Here is a 24,954-nt window from a genome sequence, read left to right as displayed (position 1 = left end):
AAGAAGGAAGACAAAAGAGGTGAAGGGCTACCGAGGCAGGCATTGAGAGCAGAAACTCGTTGAATGCTTAATGATATCATTTTGATGGAGAAACTGGGAAATAAAGACTGATTTTCAGACTGGGTTGGTCTGAGAAACTGTGTTGTGTATGCTACGTGTATATTTTTAAGTTCTTAAAACAAAGAACTACATGTGTAAAATTTTTTAAATATGAAACTGAAGCTTAATAGTAAATGTATAAAAATGAAAAATCCTATGATGATAATATGCAAATAGATAAGCTAGGAGTTTATGACTGACGGCAAGTTTCAGGTCCTACACCTACACAGACAAAGACATTATTTCTCTAAAATCTGCCTCTTTTGAATATCACATAAAAAGGGAGAATAAAAACAATGAACTCTGAGAGGATGCAGTCAAAAACAGATTACAAGAGATAATAATCTCCCCAGCCCTGAAGGAAAGCAGTGTATGAATACTTTAAGAGCATTGGCCCTGAGCCCCCAAGACACTGTTCATACTTGCCTAATACTGATTTTTTTTTTTTGGCACCACAAAGTCCAATGTGTTTTTTTAAAAATATTATTTTCTTAATTTTTTTCTGTAGGCAAAAATATCAAAGAAGAGAGGCAGAAAATGATCTCTGTAAAAAAGAAAACCCCAGGAAGAAAGCTGTCATGTTCCGTGTTTCAACTTCACAAAAGAATTCTGACTAGAGGCTTGAGCCTTTCAAATCTCTTGTCATTCAGGATATGAAATTCTAATCTAGCGGCGTGGCCAGTTGAGGCTCTGACTTAATCAAATATGCTGACTAGCTGAAACAGGAGGTGGCTTCCTTTCCTTACTTCTGGTTTCCATCTTTAGTTGGCTTCTCACTTGCAAATTATGACAGTCACTTGCTGTGCAAGCAATGAAAATTCCAACGTAGGGGAGGAGAATCAGTGGGCACCTAATTGAGTTTTACTAGATGAAAAGTTACATCACCCTGCCTCACCTCAGTCTCCTCTGTCTTTAGGGAATTGCTGAATTTTATATAAAGCCTATTTATAAACCACTGCAAGTGATACTTGCATTCATCTTGCACTGTGACATCATTTCCTCATCAATAATTTAAGCAGAAGAAACGGATTAAAGGGACTCTGAAGCGACTTCTCATACATGAAAAAAACAGAAACCAGCTAAACTCTCCAAAAGATTAATTCGGGCCTCTTACCTTGTTCTTTGATCTGACGAATTTGCTTCACAGTTTCTTTTAAGATTGCACATTTGTCAGGTTTGAAGTTGAAGTTGTCTATATCATTAAAATTTGCAAAAATCAGCTCTGCGAGTTCTTCAATGTATTTATTTTCCTGTTCACGATTACGCTTCTCAGTGCTCCTCTTGGGGCTACAAAGAAGAAACATGGTTTTTATTATGCATTTGGAAAAAAAGCTATTATAAAAAAAGAAGCATGTTACACAAGTTCTAATAAAAAATAACAAACAAAAGTCACTTACATAAAACATGGAAGTACTTTGGGGGAAGAAACCTGAATGTGTCCTACGTGTTGCATGTTTTACTGAAATCAAACTCACCCCAGCATGTGATTATAGATTTACTTGTGTGATCATTTGTTCAATGTGCATAACGTCCCCCGGTGGACAGTAAGCCTCACCATGACAAGGATCAGGATGACCTGCTCATCACCAAGCTTAATACAACACTTGGCAGAAGTGGGCATCGAATTTACTGTTGAATACATAGAGGGATGTTTTAGACAAGCCAGGGAGATTATTTTATACAATTTTAAAAATTTACGTAAGAGTAGTAAAAGAAGAAAGGGAACTTAACTCAGTTATAATAGGAATAAAGAAATGGCAGTGATTTTTGGTAAAGCATAAAAAGATACAAATAAACCTTCATCGTTTCACAGACTTCTTTAGGATGTTGGTAATCAAACCAGTCTTTTTAGATAATGCAAAAAACCACAGTGCAGCTAGAAACAAAAGCGAAACTGACCCGGGATATTTGTTAACTCTCCAGTCTGAATGACGTGCAAAACATAAACAGTCTAAGCTCAACTAAAGTTTTAAAAAGTTAATGGAAAGGAGGGAAAAATAAAAATTGGCAAGATCTTCTCATTTGAATTTGAGATAGCAAGTTCTCTCTGACACTAACATTAACAGCGTACAACCTTTTTTTTTTTTTTTTTTTTTAGTCGAGGGCCCACTAAATGACATTCAAACGGTACAATAAATAAGGAAAGTAAGTTGTTTGACCAAGTAACTTTCTGTAGTTTTAGTATATAATTATTTGTATATAATACCCAGTGATAAAATTGTGTAGTCTGTAATATACTTCCAGGCACCAGCACAGCACTAGGTAAAACATTAGCCCCTCCACTGAAACAGTCTCCATTTTATCAATCTGTCTTCTTGAGTGGATTCCTGGCATTAAAGACATTTGACAGACAGAAAGCTGAGGACGGCCAGGAGGTAGTAGGTAATCTAGAGGTAACACACTGGAGCTAAGGGTTGGGGGCTGGGATGTGGACAGTGACGATATAATAGACTTGTTTTGCTTGGCAACTAACAGGGGAAAAGGCAACATGAAATATTGGCTTTCTGCTCTGTCTCCTTCTCTGCCTGTCTTAATGACTTTCTGGTCCTCTTCCCTTTTGTTCTCTATCTGCTCCTTTTTACCGGCCACTTAACAGAAGTTGCTGTTTGTGTTTAACTTTTAAAATCGTTTATATGATTTAAGCCCTCGGAAGAATGAAGTCTCTCTTCTACCTTTGTTTCCCATTTGCCTAGTTCTCATCCCCCAAAATGGGTTAACAACTCTTAAGTGTTTCTTAATTATCCTAAAACAAATGGTTTTATACCAGTGGTAGTACTCCATAAGTGTGCTCTAAACCTTGTTTTTCTCCGTAACTATTCTTAAGAGATTCTTTTTGTATCAATCCATTAAGTGTCTTTGTTCTTTTTCACAGCTGTATTGTAGTCTAGGTTATGGATGTATCATGGCTGTTTAAATGGTTCCCTATAGACATTTAGGTTTCTCCTAATCTTTTGCAATTATTAAACAGCAAGTTTAATAGCAAGTAACCTCAGTGTTTGTCATTTTGCATGTGTGAAAGTACACTGTTGGAAAATTCCCAGAAGCATGCATTTATAATTTTAGTAGATAATGCTAAATTACCCTGCATAGGGATTATAACAACGCACACTTCCATCCATAAGATGTGACATGGAACTTGCTTTAAATCATTTGTTTTACTCACTGAAGGGCCACAATCTTTGTCACTAACCACAAAACAATTAATAAATAAAAATAAAACCCAGCGTATAATTAACAGCAAATTCTACTATGGGATCTCTTGTCTTTGTGACATTCTGTGATCTAACAGAAACGAAAATATGGAGGAATAGTGAAGCACACAGGGGACATCAGAAGTATGTAGCTTCCTTCTTGTAAAGAATAATAAAATCTGCAACTCATTAGCATAACCAAACGTAAGCTAAATAATACGTATTTAAAGGTTTAACTGTTAAGGAGAAAAAAACCAAACACAACATTTCGATTGGGTGTGAAATCAATGCTAAGATAGCAAAAAAGCAGGCATGTGGCTTTCATGGCCAATACTGATTCTGTTTTTCAGCAAGAATCTAACCTGGGTCCAAGCTGGTCAGGACATTCCTTGCGCTTTCTTGTCTCTGCCCTGGATGGGTCAGAGGTATTTTCTCCCATCCCACTCATCTTGAACACATATCAGCAACTAAAACAAGAAAGGGGGAGGGGGGTAGAAAAAGAGAATAGAGCTGATGATAAAGTGCCTGATCAATTTACCAACCATGAAAGACTTTGACTTCAATCAGAAATTTGACAACAGTCATTAACACATTGTTCTGATTAATATGCATGTGTAACTTCTAATGAAAGGGCTCAGTTTTTGTTTACCTTGCTTAAAAGTTAAGCATCTGTAAAGGTTAACGTTTAAAAAAACAAACAAGCCTACCTCAGTGGGCCCATACTCTTTAAACAGACATCGTATTTCAGCGACACCATCAACTACAACCTGCTGCTAGCCCTGGGTTTCTGCCGTCAGCCTTCAGTTTCAGGAGTGATCTTGCACCCACGGGGAAACTACAGGTGTTGTAAGGGGCTCCTCCCAGTCTCTGTTTTGGGTTGGCCAGTGTGAAGTCTGTGCTGCAATAGCGCACCCATGACAGACAGCCCCGGCAAGAGGCAGTGCCCCACCACTAAGCCGAATGTTTCCCATCTGACCAGCTAGATCTGACCCGCCTGTCCTGGCCTTGCACAAGGCCTCCGTGAGCAATGCTCCCCAAACAGAGGATGTTCGCACCTCCCCCTGGAGTCTCCCGAACCCTCCACCCCCACCCCCCACCCCGGCAGCAGCTGCCTCCCTGCTCCCTTCTTGCTCGTAGAGCCCTCTCTCCCCAGCAGCTTCCTAAGCACACCTCCCCTCCGCAGTTTCCTCTCACACATCCTGCCGCTCCTATGTTCCCTCCCTCGGCTAATTCTAGCTGCTATCACCAAAGGTCTCGAAATGCATTTAAAAAAAGAAAAGAAAAAACCCCAGGGAATATTACTGACCCTAACGAAGGAGGACAATAACTGGCTCCTGCTTACTGGATTCCTTCCAACAAGAAAAGAACCGGATATGTAGTAAGAGAATCAGAGTATTCGTGTTGGTCATCATTAGCAAAATCAAAATAATATTTAAATATGTGAAGTATGGAATGATAGAGGTTTAAGTTCTAAAAGAACTAAACAAAGGGACTAATAACAGATACTGGGGAAACAGGAGAGGTGCTTGAGCACAAGGTGCTTAATAACTGCTTAGAAAAAAAAAATGGGGCCTGAAAAGATTAAGTCAGTACTTAAGTCATTCTTAGAGTTCCAATTCTATACTAGTTCCCCCTTCCTTCGGTCTCCCAGGCTTCTAAAGTCACCTTCACCCTCCTTAGCTTTCTAGAGTGGCTTTTCTTCCTTTCTAGATTGGAAAAAATCAGACGGAAGGGCAAGACAGCAGAAGGTAAAGGAGTTAAGAAAAATGCCAGAGAATAACAGGTTCATGGAGAGCAAGGACACTGAGGAGGGTGGGCTAAGAAAACACCACCCAAGACTGATCGTTGTCACATACCCATCAAACCGCCAGCCTTCCCTCCGTGTACTCTGAGATGCTCAGTCTCCCTCCAGTCATTTCTTCAGGTCACAACTCTGATCCACAAGGGCAGAGGAATGAAATTTTTTCAGAGTCACGTGTAAGCAGGATGAAGAAACACTGTATCAGTGGAGGGGGGGGGGTCCCACCAATTGTACATTATATTCAAGACGTCACACAGGAGGGGACAATTCTGAAAGCTAATGCCTGAGCTTCCTGCTAGTTGGAGCCATCTAGCCAAGTCCCAAGGTCCTGTACTGTGGCCACAATTTGGGGCTGATAACAAATTTAATCTGTATTTAGTTACTCATTTAGAATTTACAAGGCACCAAGCAATTCCCAGCCATGATTTAATCATCCAAACAGACTATGAGAGTCAATCGAGCAGAGAAGCTAATGGCCAGCATCCATGTCCAAGGTCCACCATTTGGTTAGCTGTGGGACCTTAAGAAGTTACCTCTCATGCCTTAATGACCTTGTCTGTAAAATGGGGATAATTATGAGCATCTCCAGCCCAGGACAGTTGAGCAGATCAGCCAATGGTGGAACTGGGATTCTTTGTACGCAGGCTCACATACTCCTACTCCTAACTAAGAGGTTACGGCAAGGGTCTCCTCATCAAATATGTCACTCTTCTAGTAATCACACAGGCACAGTCAGGAGGGAGAAGCAGCCAGATAGGGACTGCATGCAGTTCTGTGCTGGGCTCTTTCCCCTCATCTCAATGTCCCTCATTTATTCAAAGACTGCCTGCCCACCTGCCAGAATGAGTCAGGCTCAGTGCTCAGGAAGCACAAGGAGGCATGCTGCTCTCCAGACAATAAGGTTAAGAGAGATGATACACCTGTATGTAGGAAAAACTCCAATAAGTAAAATGGGTAAAGGTATTATATGACTGGTACTGGCTCCTGCGGGCTGTAAGATCCAAGAAAGAAGAACACTTTGCTGGCTCGGTTAGGGAGGCACAGGGGTGGCCTTGAGAAAGACCTGTGAGCTCTAACAGTGGGGAGGGGGAGGGGAGCCAGGGCATTGCAGGAGGTATAAAAGGACAGTGGGGAAAGCAAAAACCTCAACACCAAAACCCTTCTCAGATGAGACCTATGAACATTCCTTTTTAGCATTTCTCTTGCAACCACAATTCTCATGGTTTCACTCATGAGCATGTAAGGAAAAACATTACCCATCCAATCTTAAGTAAGCTTTCAATAAATGAACTCAAGGATTTTCACCCTGGAAGCAGTGTCCTACAAATCATAAACATTCAAGTGAATTTATTAAAAACTGCATTTATTTATTTTGAGAGAGAGAGAGAGAGAGAGAGAGAGAGAGAGTGAGTAGGGGTGCAGAGAGCGAGGGAGAGAGAGGATCCCAAGCAGGCTCTGCACTGTCAGCACAGAGCCCGATGCGGAGCTCAATCTAAGGAAGTGTGAGACCATGACCTGAGTCAAGAGTCAAATGCTTAACTGACCGAGCCACCCAGGTGCCCCTCCAGTAAATTTTATCATCAAAATATAACACCCAAACACCCAATATATAACAAAATGCCCTACATAGCAGCTATACGTGTTAAGTTTCTTGGTGAAAATTGCCACCCCCCCCCACCCCAGGGTCTTGCCATATATATATTAAAAACAGCAGAAAAATCAGAAAGCTTTTCAAAAGACACTTGATATAAATGACTATCTTACTTACAGACTATACTCCGTTTGGATTTAGCATTAACTTCACCCATCATCGATTTAAAATTTCCCCAAATACATAAACTAATAATTGCAACATGGCAGGAAGGGGCAGAATTGATACACTTCACCTAAGGGGCTAGAAGGAGTAAAGCAAGGAGCTAACAATTTCTGGTCTCAGTATAGAAAACCATTTGAGCAGATGGTTTATATTTTACTTGTGTCTACCCAAGACTGGCTCACAAACCACTCTATTTGTAGCTCTGAAACATCATTAATTTCCTCCTGAAGTTATTTACAGGCCAGGTTTTCCCTTTTATTACTATGTGATGGTACCTTAAACACATTTCCTCAAAATAAATTTTAACTTTGTGAACATACTTGCTTCTTATTTTTCTGTGTCTACCCCATATGTCCTCTATTCTGAGCAATTTTCCGGGGCTCTGTATGCCCAGTACACACGGCCAACCAACCTGTAAACCACCAAAGGAAAAAGAAGGGGGGGGTCTATATAATTAGGGACAGGAGGGTGCGTTCTGCCGGCCATGGCCATCAGGTTGGGGATGCTCCCTCTGAACCACTGCTCATCAACCAGGGGAAGATAAAAGACAAGGCTCTCAGAAGAAAAGGGAAAAAAAAAACGGGGGGCAGGGGGAAAGCAAATTTAGGGTTGAAGCTGGGAAAGGAGGAGGAGGGTGAAGGTGCTGGCGGGCAGCAGCCTGCTCCCGGGCGCCTCTTTCTTGCCTACCACAGGGCCAGAAGTAGATGAAATCCTGGAGCAGACGTGTGGATTTATGTCCTGGTCTTGAGTGGATGAACCAAATAAATAACGGTGAGCCTCATTAACGAGGCGCTCGAAGAGAAGTGTGCTGCTCTAATCTGGATGACTCTGATATTCTTAATGCCCTAGGTGAGGCTTCGCGGGCGGCAAGTGTTAGGATTTCACACCAGAACGTGTGCTGGGGCTAGGGGAGTTAATTTTTCCCCCACTCAAGTGACACGGATAAAAACCAGAGATGGACAGAATGATAGATTCGATGAACAGATTTACGACTACCAGTGTGCACTTAGGTACAGAAAAATCATCTAAAATAAACTATATGGATAGCTGACTTTTAATGCATTTTCACAGATCAAAAAGTCAATTCCCAATAAAAGGGTCTGAAGACTTTTTTGTCTGAAGAGACCAAAAAAAAAAAAAAAAAGCGAGGGGCAGCAGTGAAGGTTTAGGAATCTTAATTTGTAAGCAGGCCTAAACTAATAGCTTCTTAAACTTTTTGCACATTTTCAACATTCACATGAAATCAAAATTCTTGAGTGTTTCACTCTTAGTTCTGAAACTATTCAATGTAAATCACAAAAACTGAAAAAGACACAAGTAAACTCTTGGGTCGTATCTGATGGTAATTACAGTCATCGAGAACAAGCCAGTTTCTACCAGATGCGGGGGGCTGTGAAAGGACAAGTCTGGAAAAGGAGTTTCAATTTGTCCCTTCTCGTTATCTACAACAAACAATAGTCCTGCTCTCACTGCGACTGTATGTCCTCCCCTCCGTCCTCTGATACCAACTTGTATCAACCAGACGGTAGAGTTACAGCCACCAGAATTAAGGCATGCTTTTTTTTCCAAAGTCACGGTATTCTGGGAGAGGTGAACAATGCCAGCGATGGCCCTAGCATCATGACAGAGAGCAAAATGCAATGCTGAGCCTCAACACAATTAAAAACTGTACTTTCCTTTCATGAAATTCATCAGTGTAACTTAGAGGGTAACAAAGCTGTTGCTCACAATACAGTCTCATACCATTAAAGCTAATTAATCATCCAGACTTCATGCAAATGATAATGTGCATTTTATCTTTTATCAGTACTGGCCATCTTCCAAACAAGGCCTGTAAAACTGTCAGATTTATTATACGTGGAACAAATTCAGTTAAAGAATAAATAAGGATAATACTGTTGCTGAAATCCAAACACAGTGAGTGATCCACATCAGATCTCTCTGTTGCTAGTTCCAAGCAATATTTTTTAAAAGTTAGACCCTCTCTGAAATTCCTCACTTTGAGATGAAATTTATAATGAAATGACATACAAAGAGCTGTTGAAACAACTTCTCTTATCAACACTCACAAGAGGAGGAGATATCTGATAAATCATCTAGTTCTTGATATGAGACTAGAGAGGCTTCTTACAGCCTCCAAGGCCTTCCAGGTTCTTTCTGAATTCTCTTTACGGGAGACACATGACATTGCTGGGGAACCTGTAGCCTGATTCCTCGTGTACTTTGTAAGACTAAGAAATACTCAAGCAATACTGAAACTGTACATAAATCTTCACTGAAACACCTTTCTATTTCTATTCTATTAAATCACGAAAGGATAATCTTCTCAGCCCTCCATCGGTCAGACGCCCATCTCAGCAGTTAAAGATGTATTCATTACTCCTTTATCATAAGTGAAAACATTTGCTCATTCTAAACTCGCAACAATTTTTCCCTTATAAAGTATACGGTGTTCTTGGGCAGGGGGGATCTCTTTACTTTCAGAAAGAACAATTTCTGGGCCAGTGTCTGATAAGTCTAAGGGAAAACAGTATCTAATGCTTAAAGATGCAAAATGTGCTTTTGGAGTAGATAGATCACTGAGAAAGGCAGAAAGCAGAGAATGGCCAGACCTTGGACGTCAGTAAGCCGATACAGAGACAAAGACCTCTAATTGACGGAGGAGGGGAAATCCCGCTTTCCAAAGTGTCAAGTGGACAAAATTACCCGAAGCAAACATTACTTTGGCAAGACCCCAACTCTTGGCTAGAACTAAATATTCTCTGCAGTAAATACAGAGATTATGCAAGGACACACTGCTGTGTATAAGTAAGCAAACAAAGTAAGTAAGCAAACAAAGAACAAATAAGCAGAGAAGAAGTAAAAAACAAAGAAAGAAGCCAACACACACCTGCAAATATAAGTACAACCATGCAGATTTACGAAGTGCAAGGATGAGAGCACAAGGAAAAAATCAAACTTACTTTCCACTGGCAAAAGAATTAGTGCACTTAACACAGTGACAGAGGATGCTACACAGTGTTTCCAAAATAAATTGTAGTTAGTCAAATGGTACATTCTTTTCCCCAGAGTGTTGTTATTACCCTTTTGTACTAGATCGTAAGAATACTTTCACCTTCATCTTTACAGAACATTACATTGCTTCTTGCTTTTCATACAATATTAATTTACCTCACACATTACAGTGCGTACCTACAGATTCAAACTTGTAAAACTGCACGTTAATTCATACAGTGACAACAGATTGTAAAGTTTTAGGAAACTCACTTCATACCAATACAGAAGAAAAGGCATCTTCTTTGGAAGCCAATTCTCATTTTAACTTCACTAGTTTTGAGCAACTTACTGCACACCTGACTTTTTACTCAGCTGCAACCAGGCAAACACAAACTACTATTATCAGGATCTGATTTTTCAGTGATGAAGCACGAACCGTTTGCAGTTGAAGACAGTTAAAGAGGAAAACACAGCCTACAACTCGGTACAGCTATGCTCCGAGTCCAATGGCTTCGGCACCTACCTCCTCTTACGCTGTTTCTCACTCCACAGAAAAGTAATACAGCGTATAAACAAATGTTTAAGCTGCGGACCTCCTTCCTTTTCAATATGCTCTTAGATTTACTTTTGTATAATGGCCTTAAAGTGGTATATTAGACAGTAACTAGAAGACATATTCCATTTTCTGACTGAAAGCCAATAATACTCATGAATTTTTTAGCTGAAAGACACTTCAAGATGCCACTGGGAAGACTGGAATAAACACATTAGCCTGCAAATGGGCAGCAGCGGCTCTTGAACACGTGCTGCAATGATCAAATAAATGGCCAAGCGCGCGTTCACCGGTTCCACAAAGATTCTGCCCTTAACATTTCCATCATCCGCGTACGTCTTAAAGAAGGAAAAGATCCTCTCGTCAAGTCTCATCTCAGCAAAAGCCAGCGCAGGGTGTGTGAGTAGCAGAGACCTGCGCTGAACTATCACTACCGACAGGGGGGAAAATGTCTAGCCTGACATCAGTGGCAGAAGACGGTTTCTACTTTCTGAATGCTCATAGGCTAAGTTCCTTAATATAGCCAGGCCCTGGGCCGCTTCTCTCCCCAGCGCCGTCAGCCGTCAGCCGGCGCTAAGCCGGCCAGGAATAGCAAGGCTAGGTTTCAATAAGGCCTTGGCAGGGAAGGCAGGGAGAAGGGGCCGCACTGCCTGCGAAACACAAGCGCGGCCCTCCCCTTCCAGCAGGGTATACTCGGCTCCTGGTCGGTAGTCCAAAAACCAGGGTTCACTGAAGGCTCAGGATTCTGGAAAGACGTCATGAAACCAAGAACTACAACGGGGTGCTCGTGTTGGAGTTTCAGAACTTGTCCAGATTAAAATTCATTAATCTTTCTTTATTCTGAAACCCATTTTAAACCTCTTTATGAGATTTAAAACACCCCAAACTTCCTTAATTTAGGAGAAAAACTTACTGAAATGCCAAAGGCAAGATCATCTGTTTCTGTACGAAGGGCATTTTTATGATTCCAGGTAACAAAACATTTTTAACTAAATAAATGAAAGTCCTCTCTCATAGTATTGTATGTTGGGGTGTGTGTGTGTGTTTACTAACATTCATGAAGACTTATTATGAGTTAAGTACCTTGCACACACTTCCGGGCTTAAAAATCCCCATTTTTATGTTTATATACATGTGTATACACACACACTCTCTCTTTCCCTTACAGATTATCTAACCTCTCTGACTGTTTCCACAGGTAATTTGCCCAAGTCACACAGATAATAAATGACAGGTCAGGAGTCAAACTCAGGTATAACTGTAGTAACTATTATTTACTGAGTACTTACTAGCTTGGCAGATAGTCTCTATGTACTTTACACATACGAACTGCTTCGGGGCCTGTAACAACCTATGGTTAGCCCCATTTTACAGATGAGGAAACAGAGATATAGAATAAAGCAACTTGACCATGGCCACAGTTAGGAAGTTTTAGAGCTAATAAGTAAATCCAAACACTTCCTCATTTCTTAACCACTGCAATGTGAGCACTGAGGTTCCTGTATTTCAATACTTTCACTGAAGAGAGAAACACAAATTATTACATACTATAGAAAGCACTATATTTTAATTTAATCTGATTACCAGTGAATATATACTTTGGAAGTACTTTTCTTTTTGCGAAAAGCCTACTGGTATTATTGCAAAATGCAAAACATCTTTCTACAAAAAAAGTACCTACTTTAGAATCATTCATCTATCCATTCAAAACCTAATTAATGCACCGAGCACCGTTGCAGACATTGAAAATAGAGCCATGAACAAAATGAAGGCCCTGTCCTCCTGAAGCTCACATTCTAGTGCAGAAAGGAAATCATGCTTCAGCTCATAAGCAATTATTCCCCGAAGAGAAATGAAGTCGTATTGTTATTGTTGAATTTCTTATGAAATTATTGAAATAACAAAACCAGCTAGAGATTTTCCCTGGCACACTAAGAATAGAGTTTCATTCCAAACAGTACAATCCTTCTTTTCCTATAGAATCGGAAGTAGTAATTGGTTAATTTTAAAAGTTAGGTATCAAGAACCATTATAGAAAATAACACCTACTACCTTTCTTTTCTTGAGAGAGCGAGAGAGAGAGAACACGAGCAGGGGAGATGGGCAGAGGGAGAATCTTAAACAGGCTCCACGTTCAGGGAGGAGCCCGACATGGGGCTCGATCCCATGACCTGCGATCACGACCTGAGCCCAAATCAATGCTCAGTTGCCTAAGCCACCCAGGCATCTCAACGCCTACTCCCTTTAACCATTTTGTTTTAACTTTAAACATAAAAATATACATTTGAGTATCAGTCTCCTTTGGAGTTTTGTACTGATATCATTAAGCATCGTCTACTATTTCCAATTTTCATTTATCTAAAATAGAGCTAGAAATTGTAGATAACCTGATTTCTTATAAGATCTTATGAGGTATATTTTTATTATTTTTTCCTATTATAGATATGCTGCATACACTTCCTTGACAGCAATTTTTGTCCATTTGAGGTTTTTAAAGCATTTGTCTTGGTTTCTATAGAAACATATATGTCTTTTCAAACTCCCATCACAATCATCTACGTCATATTTAAGTAAATTATACAATTACAAGAACAAGTGGCAGAAACCAGTATAGGTGAGAAGCTGGCTCTCGGCAGACATGTAACGTCAGTGCGGGGTAGAAATGTGTGGAGTAGGCTGCAGTTGCCCACCAGCCTGGAGCACTCAGGGTACAGCAGCATCAGTCCTGTGATTTACAGAGGGGAGTCATCATGGCATTATTCTAGCCTATCAGTCCCAACGGAGGGTGATTAAGCAAATCGGTATTTACGCAAAGGTAACCTGGAGGCGAGGTCATTCAATCATCCAACAAATATCATTGAACTGTGCCATGCTTGGTTCTAGATATTGGGGGATACAGCAGTGAACAAAACAGACCAAGTCTTTTGTCCATGACTCTTACATTCTAACAAGAAAGTGGAGAGGGAAGAAATAGTAAAACGAACATTTATTACATCAGATAGTGATTAGCACTTTACAGAACGATGTAGCTTTTTAAATGGGTGGTCAGGAAAGTTCTCTCTTGACAGAGTGACATCTGAGCAGAGGCCTTTCTAACAGAACTCTAAGATTCATAATAGAATTTATTATGCAATCATGAGAAGCTATACAATGTAGTGGCTCAGAGCACATCTTCTGTTGTCCACTCTGGTTTGGAATCCTGGGAATATCCCATATTAGTTATGTTAATTATGTTAATTAACCTCTTTGAACTGAACTTTCCTCATTTCTTCAAGAAATAATAACATGTAACTTTTTAAGTTTGTTCAGAGCATGAAATGTAAAGGGAGTACAATGGTAATTGGCACCTGGTAAGGATTTGTCTAATAAATGTAGCTATTATAGGTTGAATTTGATAGCATATAAACGTTTACAAAATAATCTAAGCTGATGGCGAAAACAGATGGAGAAGATTAATTTACAGGAAAACTCGGAAGAAACTTCACCATAATATTAGCAGTTAAATTGTTCTGATGGACACTATGGATGTAATTTTTCTATTTTCCAAATTTCCTTTCATTAACACATCAGACTTTTATGAGTTGACAAAAAGAATGGAAGGAGGGAAGAGGAAAAAAAGGGAGAGGGATGAGAGGAAGGAAGGGGGAGGGAAGTGAAGGGGGAAGGGAGGGGAGGGGAGGAGGGTTGTGCTGCTAGGAAAAAAAAACAAAACAACAAGCAAACCATAAAGAGATTCGTTAAATAACCAGCTCTCTGGAATGCAAATTATAAATGTACATGGTTTTTACATCCATATTTTTAGGAAGAATATTGCATAAAATCAGGTAAGGTTACCTTATAATAAGTAAGAAACACAAAGACTGCCCCAAATAATTAGAAATAGATTTCATTTAAATGGAATTTGAAGTATAAATTATTTCCTTTGGTAAATCAAAAACATATCCTACAATAGTTTCCAAACTACTAAAACTATCTTACAACTAACTTCTTCTCCAAATTTACCCAAAGTTCTTCTATATAAGAAAGATGGAAGTTCTTGGTCATTCTGGACTCATCATTTATTCTCCTTTATTTCAGGAACTTTCTCATGTTTTCTCTCCTACTGACATGACTCTCTTAAAGCAAGAAAAATACACAAATGACAAGAGTCTTCCAGCAAAGGTTACTAAAATTACTCTTTTTCCTCAGGAAAATCATAGCCCTCAAGCTCAGCTGAAAAGCCAGCCTCTTTATGAAGGTTTCCTAGACTCTGGGACAAAGAATTAAAGATTCCCTTCTCCTGGGGCACCTGGGTGGCTCAGTGGGTTAAACGTCTGACTTCGGCTCAGCTCATGATCTCACAGTTCGTGAGTTCAAGCCCTGCGTCGGGCTCTGTGCTGACAGCTCAGAGCCTGGAGCCCACTTCGGATTCTGTGTCTCCCTCTCTCTCTGCCCCACCCTTACTCATGCTCATGAGTCTCTGTCTCAAAAATAAACAAACATTTAAAAAAAAAAAAGAAAGAAAAAAAGACTCCCTGCTCCTTGTTCCCAAGCGCAGGGATGCAGAAAATTAAGACAACACTTCTTTCTCCTGCACCATTACAGGGTCCGTGGCACTCTCCCAGAGTTCACCCTGCTGCCTCCCACTGCAGTTTCTGGGTTCCACAGGGGACACTCAGGATACCCCTTCTTTCCTGCTTTTTCTCATTCTCACTCATTTTAAGTCCAGACTTTCTTCGGAGTTCTTTATCTGCAATCGAACAGGAAAACAAAGTAGGGGCAGAATTCTTAAGCACGCCCCAGGGATAAAGAATAGGAACCGAATCAAACGCTTGTGGTTGGAGAAGAAACTGGCACGTGGTAACAAGCCCTTTTGGCAGTTTAAATTATGCTTCCTCACTACGGTAAAACCCGGCTCAGAAGTCTTTTTCTGAAATACTCTTTTTTTTTTTTTTTTTAATGTGTTTTTTCTCTGTTCTCTACCGCTCTTCTACAGAAGTGGAAAATGAGCAAGAAGGAAAAACCTGGTTTGGTGGGAGGACCTCTGAATCATTTTTCACCATACAAATTCCTATAAACTTTCTTTTGGTCACATCGTTACAATAACGCCGAACGCTATTTGCTGCGAGGCGATGGCTGCCATTAAAAATAGCGAAGGGCAGCTCTGGACCAACACCCTCCTCCCCCCATAATCCAATTTGGTCTTCCAAAAATAAACCAAATTAAGCGCTTTTCCTTGCAAATAACACACACCTACAGAATGCTTTACCGAGAATTACTAGAATTTAGAAAAGTTGGTTTACGACAATCCAACACTCTAAAGACATTTTTCAAAATAAAGTTGGCGCCTAAAACTACGAGCCACAACACTCTAACCATTTTTTTCTCTCTCAAATGTTGGATTTTGGTAACCATCAATACTAACCACACTGCAGTTTATGAGAGTTTATATTTCAGTTTAGGTTTCAAACTTGGGACACACAAACAGCTTTTAGAAGAACAATCACGTTATTGTTGTGACTGTAGAGCTCCAATAGAGCTCCACTCTCTGACCTCGGGATCAGAGGCCAGGGAGCCCTCGGCTTTTGAGGACTTTGTGAAGAGGGCAGAGGTGTCCCGGAGAGCCGCAAATGGAGGGTCTTCTCCCCTTACTAGCTTCAGATGGACGGGCGTTGTACCGTGTAGAACTATAAATATAATTGGACTCAAGAATGGTGGCTTCTAACTACCCGTCGGATAGTTGACACGAATTGAAACCAAAATCAGCTTAAAGGGTGTTACGGATAATAATAATTTAATGGATGAAATAAGGGTGGCCCGGAATAGGCACTGAAAAGATTAAAACAGACTCCTATTGCAGAATGCGTTGTTCTCCACCTTTTTCTTTCATGAGTCCTAAACCGTGCTTCCACTGAGAGAATGAAGAGTAATTGTTTTGTAAAACCTACACCTTTGGATAAAGATCTGTAAGACCATTGCACCTTATTTAACCATCACAGACAGGTAATCGGCTTGAAATGACACTTAAAAGAAAGTAAGATAATTGCTGGACACCTCAGAGACAGCTAACTATATAATATTCCCTTTGTCTGGTACCAAAACCAAAGGGATAAGAATTCATTCAGCTGAAACTCAAGCCCTGGTTGCAGTTGGGCGAGACAACGTGGAGAAAATTAAGCTGGCTCTCAGAGATATCACGATATATCACATGTGTCTTCGTGTTGACACAGGCATAGGATTTCTTTGGTTTGCTGTTTTGTTTTATGGCAGTGTTTGTTTCAAAACCTACAGCAATGACTATTAGGGCAAAAACACATCTGGGCCTGGGCGATTAAGTTTTATGTAAGATTTAAGTTTCTAATTAATACAGGTAGATCTCTTTTTGGTATTAAAAATGTAACCTAAATTATAGGGTTTTAATTTAAAAATCTATTTGCATTTCTTTCCTTCTGATGTTCAACTGCACTGATAATTACTGAGTAGCTGCTAAGGGCAAATTACCGTGTTCTACGGACACGGCAGTACAATGACTGAGTGAGAAACTGAACTTAATCTCAAGAAATCAAAGATTTAGGAGGAAGAAACAAAAATGGAATTAACAGAGAATACAGTATATGAAAAATACAAAATGCTAATAAGGAGAAAATTGCTTCTTGTTGTGCGGAGGGGTGGCGGAGGCTTTAGGAACCCCTGAGTTGGGTTTTGGAGAACGGGCACAACTTTCCAAAGTGGAAGCCGGGGTGGTGGTGAGGGCACAGGAGAGTAGACACCTGCAGAGCACCAATGCAGCAGAGTTAACGGACCGCAAGGGCGGGCCAGGGTTGCCGGCGGGACATGGCGCCCGACAGCTGAGGAGCTGGGGAGATCTTTCCCTCCTCACCCAACCTCTCCTCCCAGCCTGCTGTCAGGCCCTGGAACCGCGGCCCTGGGTGCCACCCAGGAACGGTCACAAATGCACACTCTGGCCTCCAGCCCAGCCTGAACGAATGAGGAACCCTGGAGGCAGCCGGCCCTCCATCAAGCCCTGCGATCGGATGCCTGCTGAGGTTTACCACCGCCCTAAACTCGAGAGATTTTCTTGCCCCATCCGTGACCTGAAATCCAACTAATTCATAGTACTTATCTTCTTCCCCGATGGGGAAGGAAAGGGCCAGATAAGGCAGAGTACGTTTTATTCACTGGATTCACTTACGCACTGGATATTTATTAAGTGCCTAGTTTGTAAAGTCAGGATATAGAAAGCCTCAAATGCCAGAATGAGTAGTAGTTGTTGATTTCATAAGCTAGGGGCACAATGAAAAGTTCTGAGCCAAAGGTAGTAAAGTCACAGAGATAGGAAGATAAGCGTGGTCATGGCATAAATGACGTTTCTGGCAGTGTTGGAGCGGGGAGGGGCTGAAGGCTGGCTAAAAGGATATCGCAGAAGGCTGCATAGTGTATGACTGCATTTATATGAACTGTCCAGAATTAGTAAATCCATAGAAACAGAAAGCAGATTAATGGTTGCCAGGGGTTAGGGTGAAAGGGAAATTGGGAGGGACTCCTAATTAGTACAGGGTTTCTTTTCAGGTTGATGAAAATGTTCTGAAACTAGATGGTGGTGGTTGTGCAAGGTGTGAATCAACTAAAACCTCCTGAAATTGTACACTTTGAAGGGTAAGCTTTGTGTTATGTGCATCATATCTCAGCAAAGCTGTAATTATAAAAAAAAAAACAAAACAAGAAAACAACAACAGCAACAACCACAAAAGCCCCACAAACTTTTAAGCCTGGTGCTGATAACCTGGCAAAATTGTGGAATAGACATATGAGTGCTTTGCAAATATTTAGAATATACACCGATGACTATTATGAGCAAGAATAACTTCTCTAACAATTCATCCCAAATGCATTTTGCTAAAGAAGTTAAAGTAAGAATTTTATTTTTAAAAAGTTTTATTATTTTTGCTTAAAAGTGATACATACTCATAGTAGAAAATTTAGAAAATACAAAATGCTAACGAATAAGGTTGCATATATTTCTACCCCCCAGAGAACCACTAACTTTCCACTCAGTATTTTAAAGTTCATTTATATTGAGAGAGAGCGCACATGCACTGGCCCAAGAGACCACAAGGGGGAAGGAGCAGAGAGAGAGGGAGAGACAAGATCCCAAGCAGGTTCTGTACTGTCAGCACAGAGCCCAAGGCAGGGTTTGAACCCACAAGCCAAAGAGTGAGATAATGGCCTGGGCCGAAATCAAGAGTTGGAAGCTCAACCAACAGCTACCCAGGTGCCCTTTACTCAGTATTTTAAAATGTGTTGTAGGTATACATATAATTAAGCACACACACACACACACACACACACACACACACACACACACACACAATTTTACAATGCTTTTTGTTTTCTTAATGTTACACACTAAAATTTTTCTGTGATATTAAATGTCTTCATAAACATGATTTTTAGTGGTTCTATGCTATGTGCCATATGAAGATACCATAATCTAATCATTTTCTGTAGTTAATCATTAAGATAGCTTCTGCTTTTTACTACTATAAATAATAGTGTAATAAAAATCTTTTATATAAATACTGATCCATATTTCTGATTAACAATAATCAAGTCTCAATAGTCAGAAATGTAATTACTAGATCAAAGAGTGTGACTCTATTTATGTCCATTTATGCATATTATCAAATTGCTTTCCAAAAAGGTTGTATTAACTTACAATCACCTCAGCAGAGTACATGAGTCCCCATTTCACCAAAATTCACAATAATAATAGGTATTATACTTTTTTTTAAATTTGAAGATCATGGCAAGACATTATTTTATAATTTAAACTGATTTCTGGTAATTGAAGATCTTTAAAATGCTTATAAGAACTTCATTTTTGCTTTGATGAAAGACCACTGAGTCAGGGATATGGCAGAGACACTACGTTCAAGTCCACTAGGCGTCTCCCATAATGCTCCTGCGGAGACGAAGGCAAAATGTTTCCACTGGTGGTTCCCAAATCTGGCTAAGGAATCACCCAAGGAACTTTTAAAAATATGACTTTCCTGGTCCCGCCCCAGGCCAGCTAAATCCACGTCTCTTGCAGGACTCCAGGTGATGGGCCCAAGTCTGACTAGCACTCACTGGAAAGGAACAGGAGGACTTAGAACTACGGGGCTGGATGACAATGAAGAATTAGTCCAGGTTGTGGAATACCATTCTTGGCATTAATTAACTAATTGTTATAAACAAAGAGAAGTTCTCCAGTCTAGTCTGCTTTATTTTTTTAGTCACTCACTCAAAAAAAAGCATCTATTCGTCAGATAGGCAGATGACACGAAACATAGCTATTGTGCTTGATAACAAGATGAATTTTTTGAAAATCTTAGTATTGGCAGTCTAGAATAAAGAGTGCAAGGGGTGCCTGGGTGGCTCAGTCGGTTAAGCATCTGACTTCGGCTCAGGTCATGATCTCATGGTTTGTGGGTTTGAGCCCCGCATCGGGCTCTGTGCTGACAGCTCAGAGCCTGGAGCCTGCTTCAGATTCTGTGTCTCCCTCTCCCTCTCTGCCCTTCCCCTGCTCGTGCTCTGTCTCTCTCAAAAATGAAATAGACGTTAAAAAAAAATTTTTTTTTAAAGTGCAAACACACAGGATGACATTATTTATTCAATATCTTTGTTATTAAAATAACGTGAACACCTACAAAAACAAATACCTAAGGGGCGTCTGGGTGGCTTAGTCGGTTGAGCGGCCGACTTCGGCTCAGTCATGATCTCGCAGTCCGTGAGTTCGAGCCCCGCGTCGCGCTCTGTGCTGACAGCTCAGAGCCTGGAGCCTGTTTCAGATTCTGTGTCTCCCTCTCTGACCCTCCCCCATTCATGCTCTCTCTCTGTCTCAAAAATAAATAAACATTAAAAAGAAAAAACAAATACCTAAAATAAATAAAATAAAAACAATTTTAAATAGGAAAGGAAAAACCCTCACAACCTTTCTACTCTAGTATATTCGGTATTTGAATTTCAGCAAAGATAAAACTACTCTTACATTTTATCACTACCTATTATTCTTATTCTGTCTTGTGCTTCTTCCCTAATATAACCTGTAACAATTCTACTCTATCCTGCATCTCTCCCTGTAACAAATTCCTCTGTATCTTTTTTTCTTTAGTGTTTGTTTATTTTTGAGAGAGACAGAGAGAGACAGAGAGAGAGAGAGAGAGAGAGAGAGAGAGAGAATGCAAGGGATGGGTAGAGAGGGAGGAAGACACAGAATCCAGAACAGGCTCCAGGCTCTGAGCTGTCAGCACAGAGCCCGACGAGGGGCTTGAACTCAGGAGCTGTGAGATCATGACCTGAGCTGAAGTCGGACGCTTAACCGACTGAGCCGTCCGGGATGCCCTCTCCCCTGTATCCTTAATCTATTACAGAGTATGTAACCATTTTGGCTCTCCTGTAGTCCATTCCAGAAGCTGCTTGCTTCCTCACTGTACACATACTAGGGATGGGAGGTGGGGTCATATTCTTCACGCTCCCCAGACCAGCTACAGGCCATCACTCTATTACAGGGTGGCCTTGTATAAAAAAAACTGCTTTTTGAAACCCATGACATTGAAACATCCTCTATCTGCTTTCAAGTCTGAGATTTACCAACATGCCACTTAATCCTCCACATTTACTGAAGAGTCTGGTGTGTGATTAGTTCTTCCGCTTCAACCCAAATTGGTCATCATCCTGAGCGATTTCAAAGTCTGTGTGGATGAGCTAACACCTCTCCTCATATGTCCCCATCTGTCTCAGCTCCAACAAAGCTCGCCTCCATTTCGCTTTAGTCACTGCCTCCTGTGATCGTACCCTGAACCTTCTTATCACCCAGAACTGTGACAACCGTTCATGCCACTCCCTACCCCCCCAACCCCCGGCCCCATCTCCAAGCACACTAGCTTTCTTACTCTCTCCTCAATGACTGGTCTTCAGTGTAGAAGGAACCCTAGTCCCTTGCCCCTTCCACTCACTCTACTCCCTACCACTAGATCTTACCACTAGACCCCGGGCACCCTCAGTTCCCTTTCACACGTTTCCTCTCATAAGATTCACCCCTCAAAACTCAATCCCAAGACTTCTCCACCCTTAACTTTAAGTGAGAAGCTGAGCCCTGACAGAAAAAAAATTATATAGCTAAGGGGCAGAATAGCCCCACAGACACTCAAGGCTTTCTACACTTGACTTAGACCCGTAGTCCTGCCTGCTAATTCTTTTATGTGTTCTCAAGTCAGCTCCTTCTATTTACTCTGACAGTTATTTCCAGCTTTTACCACTGCCACAAATAGCTGCTCAATCTGACTTTACTCAACTTCCCTTCGTCCTTCTCACAAAGATACCCACTCCTATCGTTACCCTCATTCCTGGTGTCTCAGAGGACGCACGATCCCTCCTCTTGTAAACACTAACACTCCTACCCCATTTCCTATTTCCTACCCCACCTTCTCTGAGACTTTGCTACCCAGCTTCTTTTTACCAAAATTTCAACCTCCTCCTCTCTACTATAAGCACACTCAGATCAAATCCATCCTTAAAAACAAACAAACAAATGAACAAACACCATGCCCCCGATTGCGCATCCTTCTCATAATCTCCCATCTTTCCTTCACAGTCAGACCTGTCCAAAGACTGACAGATGTGTGGTCCCTTACCCCAAACACTTGGGGGCCACAGAATTTAGAACTCAGATGGACAGATACATGTTAATTTTAGGGAGAATATGTGGCATATACCATATATCATAACATCCCCCCAGGGACCTGTGGACACATTCTGTAATCGAATTCAATATTATTTCTGCAGCGAGATGTATGAATATTCACACTAAGTGGGACAAATGAAGATTATAAATCATTTCACATCCATTCAGGTCAGGTTTTACTGCCAAATGAGTTATAAAAACCTTTCCATTTTCAGAGTTTGTTGAATTTTGAGATTCACACAAGGGAATGTAGGCCTGTGGTTTATTCCGATTCCCTTCCACTCACTTCAGGATCCAAACCAATTGCATTTCTTTCCCCATCACTCCAGTAAACATGCCATCTCTAAGTTTTCCAGAACATTCGAATGCCAAACCTGCAGAACTCCTGGTGTACCGTGTGTTGTATCACTTAGCCCTTCTGCTGTGTTTGCCCATCGTGATCGCATACCCGCCAGGGATCCCTCCTGAATCTCTCTATTCCAAGGCTTCCATGACAGAGCACTCTGTAGGTCCTCCTCCTACACGGCTTACTTACTCTTCTCCAGTCTCTTTCCCTTTGTTGTTCTCTGGACCTCCATCTTGGCCAATCCTCCCATCAGTAGTCATCTTCTTTTTCTTCTTCCTCTCTTCAAAAATTATTTTTAACAGCTCTACTGAGGTATAATTCACAAGCCATAAAATTCACCCTTTTATCTTTTTACATTTATTTAAGTAATCTCAACACCCAACATGGGGCTCAAACTCATGACCCTGAGATCAAAAGCCACATGCTCTATCGATTGGGCCAGCCAGCCCCTCTCAAAATTTACCCTTTGACTTGTAGATTTCATGATTTTGGTCTGGTCACAGAAGTGTACAACCATCACCTTATCTAATTCTGTAACATTTCATCATCCCAAAAGGAAACTCTGTATTCATTATGCAAATACTCCTCACTCCCTTCTCACCCATGCCTTAGCATCTACCCCCACTTTCTATCTCTATGGATTTGCCTAGCCTGGACACTTCATATAAATGAAACCACATAATTTGTGGCCTTTTGTGTCTCACTTGTTTCAATTAGCATAATGCCTTCAAATTTCAGCAATACTGCAGCACTTTTCAGTACTTTATTCCCTTTTTAAAAAATGTTTTATTTATTTTTGAGAGGGGGAGAGGGGAAGTGAGAGAGAGGGACAGAGAATCTGAAAAGGGCTCTGTGCTGACAGCAGCAAGCCTGATGTGGGGCTCAAACTCACAAACCACGAGATCATGACATGAGCCAAGGTCAGATGCTCAACCGACTGAGCCACCCAGGCGTCCCAGTACTTTACTCCTTTTGATGGCCAAACATTACAATGTATGGATATACCATATTTTATTTAACTACTCATCACTGATGGACATTTGGGTTTCTATTTTTTGGCTATTAGGAGTAATGCTACTATGGATATTTGTGTGCAAGTTTTTGCATAGATAGAAGCTTTCAGTTCGCTTGGATATATACCTAGGAATGAAGCTAGGTATATATACCTAGGATATATACCTAGGAATGAAGCTCTCTGTCTATGAGACACAGAATCATATAGTAACTCTTTGTTTAACTTTCTGAGGAACTGCCTGACTGCTTTCCAAAGTGGATATACCATTTTATTTTCCCATTTGCCATGTTCAAGGGTTCCAGTTTCTCCATATCCATGTCAACACTTACTGTTTTCCTTTTTTTTTAAAATTTAAATTATTGCCCTCATACTGGGTATAAAATAGTACCTCACTGTTGGGTTTCATCTTCATTTCCCAAATAACTAATGATGTTGAGCAACTTCTCATGTGCTTATTTGGCTATTGCATATCTTCTTTGGAGAAATGTCTATTCAAATCTTTGTCTATTTTAAAATTAGCTTCTACAGTGATTCTTAGCACCACTTTGGAATTATAAACTGTTTGGAGTTATGAATGGGATCAAAGCCAAAAAGTGAAACCACAGATATACAAAACAAAGCTTACAATTCTCCTAAGAAGTCACCAACTCACTAAGACCATTTATGGACCCTCCAGATTAGGTACCCTTGTTCTGTATCATAGGCTCTCAACCATAACTGCATATTTAAAGATCACTTGGGGAGCTTTATTTATTTATTAAAAAAATTTTTTAATGTTTATTCATTTTTGAGAGAGAAAGAGAGAGAGAGAGCAAGCATGAGCAGGGAGGGGCAGAGAGAGGGAGACACAGAATCCGAAGAAGGCTCTAGGCTCTGAGCTGTCTGCACAGAGCCCGATGCAGGGCTCGAACCCACGAACTGTGAGATCATGACCTGAGCCGAAGTCAGACACCGACTGAGCCACCTAGGTGACCCTGGGAGCTTTAAAAAAAATACACATACACATGATCTAGCAATTCCACTTCAGGGTTAAATACTAAAAAGAATTAAAAGCAGGGACTTAAAACAGATACGTGAACACTCATATTCTTGGCAGCATTATTCACAATAGCCAAAAGATGGAAATAACCCGAATGTCCATCAACAGATGATTAAACAAAATGTGTATATACACACAATGGAATATTATTCAGTCTTCAAAAGGAGTAAAATACTCACATGTGCTACAACACAGATGAACCTTGAAAACATTACATTAAGTAAAAATAAAAGTCAGAGACAAAAGGCCACATATCATGATTTCACTTGTAGGAGGCATCTAGAATAGTCAAATTCATAGAGACAGAAGGTACAATAGAGGCTACCAATGGTTGGGGAGAAGGGGAAGTGAGTTGTTGATTAATGGGTACAGGGTTTCTGCTTGGGATCATTA

The 24,954-nt window shown here is 40.7% G+C and overlaps 1 protein-coding gene across 8 annotated transcripts in view; it reads right to left on the bottom strand.

Moving 5' to 3' along the window:
• Window positions 1-24,954, bottom strand: part of NCOA2 (nuclear receptor coactivator 2) — a 293,243-nt gene that overhangs the window by 104,029 nt on the left and 164,260 nt on the right. For 4 of the 8 annotated variants that reach the window (XM_040487637.1, XM_040487636.1, XM_040487630.1 and 1 more), the window contains exons 3-4: window positions 3,653-3,757; window positions 1,214-1,386 (exon numbers count right to left, since the gene is read on the bottom strand). In XM_040487637.1, coding sequence (XP_040343571.1) covers window positions 1,214-1,386; window positions 3,653-3,738 — 259 coding nt within the window. In that variant the 5' untranslated portion in view covers window positions 3,739-3,757. Of the gene's footprint in view, window positions 1-1,213; window positions 1,387-3,652; window positions 3,758-5,146; window positions 5,224-7,594; window positions 7,972-24,954 lie in introns of those variants that run through there. The other 4 variants (XM_040487632.1, XM_040487633.1, XM_040487634.1 and 1 more) reach the window with 3 other exon arrangements.

The sequence above is a fragment of the Herpailurus yagouaroundi genome, unplaced genomic scaffold (assembly GCF_014898765.1).
Source record: "Herpailurus yagouaroundi ecotype Mexico unplaced genomic scaffold, PumYag 165, whole genome shotgun sequence".
NCBI classification, from domain to species: domain Eukaryota; kingdom Metazoa; phylum Chordata; class Mammalia; order Carnivora; family Felidae; genus Herpailurus; species Herpailurus yagouaroundi.
The sequence above is the reverse complement of the archived record's forward strand: the minus strand, read 5'-3'. Positions and strand labels throughout refer to the sequence as shown.